The sequence below is a fragment of the Populus alba genome, chromosome 7 (assembly GCF_005239225.2).
Source record: "Populus alba chromosome 7, ASM523922v2, whole genome shotgun sequence".
Lineage (NCBI taxonomy): Eukaryota > Viridiplantae > Streptophyta > Magnoliopsida > Malpighiales > Salicaceae > Populus > Populus alba.
The window spans coordinates 8,605,236-8,615,478 of NC_133290.1; the positions used below are offsets into that span (position 1 = coordinate 8,605,236).

General features: G+C 32.4%; 1 protein-coding gene across 1 annotated transcript; it reads right to left on the reverse strand.

Moving 5' to 3' along the window:
- Positions 1-3,135: 3,135 nt before the first annotated feature.
- Positions 3,136-7,008, reverse strand: LOC118045563 (probable serine/threonine-protein kinase PIX13). The gene is made up of 6 exons (XM_035054223.2): positions 6,662-7,008; positions 6,173-6,531; positions 5,175-5,310; positions 4,925-5,067; positions 3,988-4,111; positions 3,136-3,849 (listed from the first exon to the last, which is right to left on the reverse strand). Exons 1-6 carry the CDS (start codon positions 6,738-6,740, stop codon positions 3,383-3,385), a joined length of 1,308 nt encoding a protein of 435 aa, XP_034910114.1. The 5' UTR covers positions 6,741-7,008; the 3' UTR covers positions 3,136-3,382.
- Between the last annotated feature and the right edge of the window lie 3,235 nt (positions 7,009-10,243).

Consider the following 10,243-nt stretch of genomic DNA (forward strand, 5'->3'; position numbering starts at 1 on the left):
ATTATTAAATTGATAATAAATTTAATTATTTAATTATTTAATCCTATTTTATTTAGGATTTGAATTATATTTAGGCCAACATATTAGGAACTTTATGGGCAACACACATAAGGAACCCTTAGCAAGAAATTAAACTAGGATGATTAATCAAGTATATCTTGATTATAATTAAGGTTTAAAAATTAAAGACTAGAATGTAATTTATTTAGGGGATTACAATTCTAAACCTAAAAAATTCAAGTAGGGATTTAATTGCATAAATTTGTAAAACGATCTTGAAATAATATAAGTGATTTTATTTAGTGGATAAATTGATATTTTATAATTTATAGGGTTCTTAGGTTTTCCTTTAAATAGAATGTTATGCCTTATGTTTCTGTCTAGAATATTAGATGCACCTATAAAGATAAGTAGAGAAAAGAAAATAAAGACTAGCACATAAGGAATAACAATCCCTCTCTTAAAAGGGTTTTAGAAGATTTCAAATCTAGTAGTTCATGTGAATTACTGTTAAAGACTAGATAATTTGATAGCTTATGGTTTGCAATAGCCTAACTTTGAAGTGTTAATCAAACCTCCAAAAGAAGATTTGATTTTAAGATGATTTTTATGCAAACTTTAAATCAACCTAGATTGTCTAACGAGATTTTTGGAATTCCTAAAAAAAATAAATTAATATTTTTTCTATGTATTTGTTTTTTAAAAAACCCAACACCTTCCATCAATGATACAATAAAGCACTACAACCATTGGCAAGCACCAACCTCTCCAATAATAGTATTCATTTTTCTCCACTTACCACAAGGTCATTCTCCATCATTAATTAGTTCACCAGGTAACTTGATGTGACCTCTCTATAAAGATCCCGGGTCCCTTGATAAATTAAATAGAGCAACAATAATATAAAAATTCCACATAAGATCACATACGACAAACAACCATTCAACAATTTAACAAGTTTAGACAAAACACACAACATTCACATATACACTATCTCACGTTCTTTACTCTTTTATACATTATTTCCCTTTTATATTTTATTAACTTAAACATCAAAAAGTCTCTTATTCTAATAGAGAATTTGTTTTGTAGAAGAGCTCATAAAAGTCACTCATCAACCCATGAGATTAGTGGTCAAGCCCAGTCATTTCACCAGCTCCATATCACAACCATGAAAAGCCTAGTCCAAGTTTTCACAACTTCCTCAATAAGAATTCAATTTCCCATCACCACATGTTATTATTTGATCTAGTCCTATTTATTGTTTGTTTATCTACACATGCCTTAGCAACATTTAATTATGAATAATCTTGAACTATACAATGAAAATAAATCTCCTTATAATTCTCATATCCTAGTTGAGCTTATTCTTCTACTACTTTTTTTAAACCATTTTGGTATTGTAGTTCTTTTTTTTTTTCTTTTTCTTTTTGTCCTTTTGAAGAGAGTTGCCTATTTCATTTTTGCTAATCACTAGATCATTTACCTACCTATATTGTGGGTCAAATACTTTTTTAAAAAAAATATTAAAAAAATATTAAGGCATTGCTAACGTGTTTTTTTAGAAGTAAAAAAATATAAATATATAGGGACTGACTCGATGTAACTTTGTCATCTTTGCAAGTCCAAAGACAACCTAGAAAATCAGAAGAAAAAAAAAACATAATTTGACTAAAAAATCTCAAGATGATATTTTTTTAATATTAAGACGACAACATATTAGACAAACTCAAGTCATCCCAGGTTAACATCTAAAATCCAAAACCTGATTCATGAGATGGTGATAGCTTCATACTTTGCAAATCAAAAAAATATATTGAAGCTCAATTCTCAATTAACTCAATGTTGAGAAATAAAATTGAAAAAAAATCAATTAAAAAAGAATAAAAAAAAAGACTCAAGTCAACTTAGTTAACTTGTTGAACCTAAATCATGAGACCTAGATAATTCAATAAAAAAATTAAAACAAATTATGAAGTCCAATTCCCAATCGATTCAATGTTGAAGGATAAGATTGAAAAAATAATAATTAAAAAAGGACAAGAAAATAGACCGTAGTCAACTCAAGTTAACCCGCTAAATCTTTGACTTGAGTCATGAGACTAAGATAACCTCATAGAAAACAAAATCAAAATAACTTATGAAGTTTATTTCCCAATCAACCTAAATGTTGAAGGATGAAATTAAAAAAAAAATCAATTACAAAAAAGGACTTAAAACCCGAGTCAACTAAGTTAACCTGTAAAATTGGCGACTTGGTTTATGAGATTGGGATAACCTCATAAAAAGCAAATCGAAATAAATTATGAAGCTTAATCTCTAATCAAACCAAATATTGAATGATGAAATTAAAAAAAAAATTCAATAAAAAAAAAGACCTAAACAAACATAGTCAACCGAGTTAATTTGTAAGACCTGTGACTAAAGTCATGAGACTAGGATAATCTTAAAGAAAGAAAATCAAAATAAATTATGAAATTCAATCCCTAATAAATTCAATGTTAAAATATGAGATTACAAAAAATTAAAAACTAAATTAAATTTTTTTTTTAAAAAAAAAAGTATTGTTCCAGTACTTTGTGAGGTAAGTAGTGATTTCTCAACCTCGATTAGTTTTTGTTAAATTTGTAATCTTTTGTCTTTAGTTTATGCAGTCCTTTTATCCATTACTAACCATTTCCTATTTCTTTTAATTAAAAATAAAAGCAGTGTCAAAAGTTTTGAGAAAATTTGACCATGTGCAGAGCTATTAGCTGTATGCAAGTTGGAGGATTCGCTTTTATGTATCTTGTGCTTCGTTAGGTCATTAATTCAAGTTGCTTGACTTCAGCCAATCCCCTTTCCAAGCATGCTTCAATCAAAATTGACCACTATATTCTTCCATCATGCTAATCACTAGCACTTCCGTAACCAGCAGGGCAGACTCACATATGAAACGAAACTAACACAATTTCTTGATCTAAATGTTTGCAGCATAATTTAGATAAAAAAAAATAAATCAGGTTCCGTAGGTTGGAGGTTTGTGGTTAGGGTAACATATAGATAATTGAAAAATGCAAAACTGGAATTATGGAGTTTGCTCTTCTAATTGCAATTATAATAGAGACTTGTTATATTTTCCCCAAGGACTACAGCTGAAAAACCGCGACATTTTTTTCTACTCTATTTCACAATTATATTAAAGAATCACATACTTATTGTTTTCCAAGTTACAGAATTATCATCTCATTGAATACAAATGGCAACTACAACAGAATCTGTTCTACACTAAAAGGAAGCACTTAAAAATGATGGCTTTTTAAACAAAAGTCAAAGAAATTAAAATAATGGAGTAAATAATTTTGTGTGCACATATAATTTGTTGGGTCCAATTCTGCTTACTTTACTTCTTTTTGTTGTTTTTGAATGTTTCCTGCTCATTTTTAGGCGCCTGCGACCTGGAATGAAACGGAAAACGATGCAGGTTTGGTTGTTGGCCTCCGCGATGGGGTTTCGACAGTGAGGAACCAAAAGTGCTTTTCGTTGCCTTTGGTTTTTCCTTCATTGCCTCTATCTGTTCCAACACCTCTACAACTTCTTTCATGGAGGGCCTGTTTTTAGGATCTGCTTCCAGGCACTTTAAAGTAAGCTGTGCTGCTTGTACCATTGCCTTGGATGAATATTGGCCCTCGATCCTTGCATCCATGACGGTGGTTTTGAGCTTCTTTTTTTGTGAGAGCAATGGCTTTAACCATTCGATCAAATTTTGCTGACCAGTCGGCCGCTTTGTATCAAATGCCCTTTGGCCTGACAGCATTTCAAGTAGCACAACGCCAAAACCATACACATCACTCTTTACATATAAATGACCTGTTTATCATATGGTGAAATATCACATTAGATGATTTGTTTATATGTCAAGAGTTCTGTACACATGTTTATGATTTAAACTATAACTTTAACAGCCAATTTGAGTAGCATTTCAGATGTCCTGGAAGGCATACATACCTGTTGCAATGTACTCAGGAGCAGCATAACCATAAGTTCCCATGACCCTGGTTGACACATGTGAGTCTCCACCCGAAGGCCCCAATTTGGCCAAGCCAAAATCTGATATTTTGGCATTGTAGTTCTGTAACAGACAGTTGAGATGAAAAGGATTGAATATTAGTGATGATAAATGATGGCTCATGAAGCCTACATCCTAAAAAACAAACTGTTTTTCTGTTTAGTGTTTCAAGAAACCATGGACCTAGGCAGGGCCTTGGCCCCAAACATCAGGTCTCCTATGATGTTATTATATCTTGCATACATGTCTATTTTTAAGTTTTCAATGAGATGACCCCTAAAGACTGTTAATACCTTCTTGCAATATATATGCTACATTAACATTTCTTCATTGATAATTGATTGTTCCCTTACAACTTCTAGACTTATTCAGAAAGTCTAGTTGTCTTTCCAAGAGAAACCACCCAGAGTTTAGCTAATGATTATTATTTAAGTACCACAATTCAAGCGATGGGATTGAGGAATAGTTTTGGATCTCCAGCTGTCCCTCGTGTAAATAACAAATTTTTAACAAAGTGTTCTTGGTCTAACTTTGTTATCACATACTCTGAACTATTTTGTATCAGCTTCAAAGTTTTATAGTCAATCAAATTTAGCACAAAGCTCCATTTACTAGACGAAAAAATTATTGATGGTAGGAAAGAAAATGAAAAGAAGACAAGCTTAAGCTCACACAGTGACATTCCTTTCCACCATATTGTCGATCACATTTTAGCAATGATAGTGCAGAATTAATCAAAAACTTAGAATCACAAAGTGCACCATCATATTTCTTACTGGATTCCACTTCATTTGTTCTTTCAACAACAAAAAGAGAGTATCGCAAGAAAATTAAGCCTCAAATAGAAAATATATGGATCATAATAAATAAACTAACCCCATCCAGCAGGATATTAGAGGCCTTGAAATCTCTATAAATGACTTTCTTGTCCGAAGTATGCAGGAAAGTTAGACCTCTAGCTGCTCCAATGGCTATATTTAGCCGTATATCCCAAGAGAGGGGTTCAATATTAGGATTCTCTGCACAAACAACCAATCCAACAATCAAAAGAGAATTTATCTTTGAATTAACCAAGTCTTTCCCATTTTTTTTCACTATATTAATTTTTTTTCCCTGCAACTCTTACTTCTAAAAAGATGGTTCTCCAAGCTTCCCTTCTGCATAAATTCATACACAAGGAGTAGCTCTTTATCCTCCCAACAATAGCCCAATAACTTAACCAAGTTGGGGTGTGATAGCCTTCCTAGAAAGTTCACCTCTGACTGTATTACCAAATGAAAAATGAAACAGATATTTAGCATCAATAATAAGGGCTACATTGCATAAATTTAAAGTTCTATAAAACCAAGCCAATATGTGGCCAATGAATCATTGTTCTATGGCAAAAGAGTGTTTGGGAACGCGGTGGAAATTGTGTTCCCAAAAATTTTAAATTTTGTTTTTACTTAAAATAAAAAATATTTTTATGTTTTCATATTGTTTTGATGTGCTAATATCAAAAATATTTTTAAAAAAAATGAAAAAACTTCATTTTAATATATTTCTAAGAGAAAAGCACTTTAAAACAATACTATTACTACAATCCCAAACAAGCCATTAAACTCAAGGCTTGTGCCCCAAACCCCGCCCTCAAGATAAGCAAGGAGGTGTATTTCCTGGTATTTTCTTCAAAAGATTGCTCATAGTTGTAAAGGTTGGACTGCAATGGTTACCTTATGACAAGAGCACCTTCTACCAGCCACACCATTGAAATTCCATTCAATAGCATGCACAAAGTCATGCTAGGTGGGACCCATTATAGAAAAAAATTAAAGCTAACAACAAAAACCATGGTTTCTTTCCCACTATTCTTTGCTGCCCCTCCATTAATGGATTGGTCACCAACTCAATAAAAACAAGAAAATTGATAATCGAAAGATTACTAAATGTTCAATTATTCCTTTCTTGAATATCAACACAGTTGAAATCTGGAATTGAAAATACTTGTCCCTCCATTAATGGATTGGCTACAAACTAAAAAACAGAGAGAGAGAGAGAGAGACAATTGATAACAGAATTATTACTAGATGTTCAAATATACCTTTCTTGAATATCAATACAGTCGAAATTTGAAATTGAAAATACCTGCCACTCTTGAAACCCTTGCATACTTTCTGGGTTCAATTTCTTGATGGCAACCACCATGCCACTGCCAGACTTAGAGGGTGCATAAGTCCTCTCATCAATCCAACCTTTATAGACTTTACCAAAACCTCCCTCGCCCAACAAAGTATCTGATTTAAAATTCTTTGTTGTACTCTTCAAATCTGCAAAAGTGAACTCCTTCAAGTTTGGTGATTCCAATATTTGTCCATTTGGATTATTTGTCGCTTCATTTCCTTCATCATGACTCACTGCCTCAGAGAATTGACTCTTGCAAGCAGTACTGCCACTTGTGGCTGAGAAATCTATGGTGGTGTTGCTGTAATTGATTTTAGATGTCCCTATATATAACATCCAAAAATGGAAGGGAGAAAAATCATTAGATCATTTAAAAGGCAAAAACAAGAACCAACAAACAACATATGAAACTCTTAAGACATCCAAAACAAGTAGCAAAGGCAAGAAAGATACCTGAGGTGGCAAGATCGTTGTTGGCTATGGAGCTAGTAGTGCTAGGATCATTAAAGAGAGATCTAAGGCAATTGCCCATGTTGACCTTTCAGTAACTCTTCAAAGTTACGTAATCTTCAGAAAAACTTATAACAAGATGTGGCAGCCGCACGCTTTCCTGGTTATAAATATTTGAAATTTCGAGGCAGAAACCAGCTAAGAAGGAGCCAAGAACGAAAGGGGAGAGAGAAAAGTTTTTAAGGGTTTGAAAGTTGTGGAACGAAGAAGTGTATTTCTTTTCCTTTTTGTGGTGGAGGAAGTGCTTGCATTTCTAGGCAATTACGATATGTCTTTACTTCGCTGTTTCTTTGTGTTCTATTAGGCCTAACATTTTGTATTTTAACTTGTAGCAGTTTTTTTTTTTAATCTAATTTCTGTCAGTAGAAGTTTGCAAAGACCACCTTGTTACTCTAGTTGCCGGTGCATATTTTTATGTTAAGATAAATTTTTTTTTAGAATATATTAAAATATTTTATTAAAAAAAAGTTATTTTAAATTTTAATAAATTAAAAACTTCAAATATATTTATATTTTAAAAGACATTTAAACATATATGAAAACAACAGAATTACAAACAAGCGTCGCCCACTGTATTTAATGCCTTCCGTTTATCACCAATTTCTTTTAATCGTTAATACTTGATCGATCTAAAGCGTCAATGATCTGACGACCATTGGCAGTGAGTGAGTAACAGCTCATGCTCATAAAATAGGATAGTGGCTCCCATTAGTAATTAACTAACTGCTACTGTTTAGTCTATTTAATTAGCTTGTGGTAACTTATGGTGTTTTTTTTCTTACCAAAGGTCCCCAGTAAAAGAAAGAAATAATATGGTTTAAAACTTATTTAGAAAAATAGCATTAAGAAAGGTACAAACAACATTTATATCTCACGAGTTGTATGACTCTAATTCAAAAAATTTGAGATAAGTTGTTTCTTGAACCTCTCAACTTTCTACCACAAAAAAAAAAAAATTAAATAAATGCACTTTATTTTGTTATTATGATGCCTTTTACTGTATATAACATATTAATTGTGTTTTCCCTTCTTTCACATCTATCTCATTTTGATGGCGAGTTGATTTTCTTCTATTTTTTCATCCTTCATCTAATTGGACATCCTTCTATCATTACCCCCAATATATTCAAGCTATAGAGGTGTGTTAGATAATGATAAAAAAATAATGGAGCAAATCTAAAACTCATATTCAATTATTAGTCATCTCTTCTTTAACCATAGCATAACACAACAAATAAACTCATTCACTTCATAAGTAATTGTAACAAATAACTTTATATTGTACTTTCCATATAAGTTAGGGGTGATCATTTTTTGTTCGGTTCGGTTTATGAAAAAAAGCAACCAAACCGAATTAAAAAAAAAAAACCAAAACCAGTTTTGGTTCGGTTCGGTTTTTTTAAACAAAAACCGACTCAAAGCAGTTTGGCTCGGTTTTTGTAAATCCCTGGAAAATCAAGGCTGGATTAAATTAAAAAAAACAAACTAAACTAAAAAGAAGTGGGGGCAAAACGAATACACTTAAAGAAAACGGGGCCTAAATGAAAATATGAATAATTATAAAGCATAAATACTCCTCTTCTCATTAAAAAAAAAAAAAAAACACAAAGATCTACAACTATCATAAAGAAAGAAAAGAGGAAGTTTTGGTATCCATTTTACAAATCAAGATAAAAACACAAAAATTCTAAGAACTCATTCAAGATTAAGGGTTATACGTAGAATAAACACCAGTGGGCAAGTGATTAACAAGAAAACTTGAACAAGAAGAGAAGAGGGGAGGGATTAACAAGAAAACTTGTTCTGAACAAGAAGAGAAGAAGGGAGGGATTAACAAGAAAACTTGAACAAGAAGAGAAGAGGGGTGGGCCAGCTGTCATTAGGAAGAAAAGGAGGGAGTTGAAGATCGAAACCTTGATTCATACCATGTAAGGTGTTCTAAACATGGTTTTATGAGTCGATTATAAATTAATGCCAGGATGTTGAATTATAGTGTAGAGTTCTTAGGCTTGAATTGAGGAAAAAGTATGAGTTGCTAAATTAAATAACTTCATGTATTGTGTGTAAATGGAAAGGTTGACAAATTTGAACAATTTCGTCTCTTCACTTTCAGAGGGATTTCGGGTAGGAGAACGAAGGAATTAGGATCGGGTTCCTCATATAAATTGTAGTTTTAGATATTGACTAACTAAGGAAATTGGTCTTGTTCAATTTGGAGTTATAGAACTTCAGCTATGGGTCACCAACCGAGACTGGATCGTGATAAACCCTGTAGGGTAATAGGTCTGGTTTGTTGATAAACAATTTTGACTGCCTTGGAGGCAGAATTAGGTTCTCCTTCCTTCAAAGAACTTGTAGCCTCATGTCTTAACTTTCCAACGAGATCAATCTCGCTTTAAACGGAGTTCTATAACTCTAGGGCCATGTTTGTTTCCTGGAAAGTAGTTTCCGGAAAATCATTTTCCAAACTTTCCTGTGTTTGTTTGCCATTAGAAAAGTTGGTTAACGAAAAACACTTTCTAGTCAACGGAAAACACTTTCCGGTCAACAGAAAACATTTTTCAGTCAAAGAAAAATTTGGATTGGTTTTTAGGAAAGTGTTTTCCCTTTAGCTGTGTTTGTTTTTCGGAAAGTGGTTTTCGGGAAATCACTTTCCAAACTTTCTTGTGTTTGTTTTCCATTATGAAAGTTGGTCAACGAAAAACACTTTCCAGTAAAAGGAAAATTTGGCTTGGTTTTCAGGAAAGTGTTTTCCTGAAAAATTTGGGCGGAAAACACTTTTCGGAAGTTGTGAAAAATTTAGAAATGTCATTATTTGTTGATTATATCAAATTTGATCCTCAAACTTTTGATTGCTATATATATTTTGTTTTGAATATTTATTTTTCAATTTCATCTCTTATGCCTTGTTTGTTTCAAGGAAACCAGATTCCAGGAATCCATTTTCCTCATTTTCCCACGTTTGGCAACCACCCGGAAAGTTGGTCAAAGGAAAGTTTTTTCCGGTCAAAGGAAAAAACTGTCTTGTACCGCAGGAAAGTGTTTTCCTTTCCTTGTCAAAAGGAAAACACTTTCCATCTTTACAAAAAACACATATTTGGAAACACTTCGTCAAATCTCTCTTTCTCTGGTCTCTCTCCGAAAACAACAGAAGCAAGAATTGATCTATAAGAAATCATATCCCCGAACACTTTTTATTTCAGGTACTTTTTTCCCCTCAAATTACTCTATTTCTCTATATTATTTCCTTTATATGTTTTTATTTTTTTCGTTCATAGATCTGTAAGAATTATAGCAAGAAATCCTTTGATTTGTTTAATTTATTGTGTCTGTTACAAAAAAAAACTATTATTTCTCTCAAACAATCCATGGTTTATCTCCTGCCTGTAAAACATTTGCCCATACCCAACGCAAATAGAGAGACGCAAACAAGGCACCAATTTTCTTCCTCATCTAACCTCGTCACGTTCAAACAAATTCATAGAAAAAACCAGCCAAATTCATCACAAGCAAGCCATAAAAATT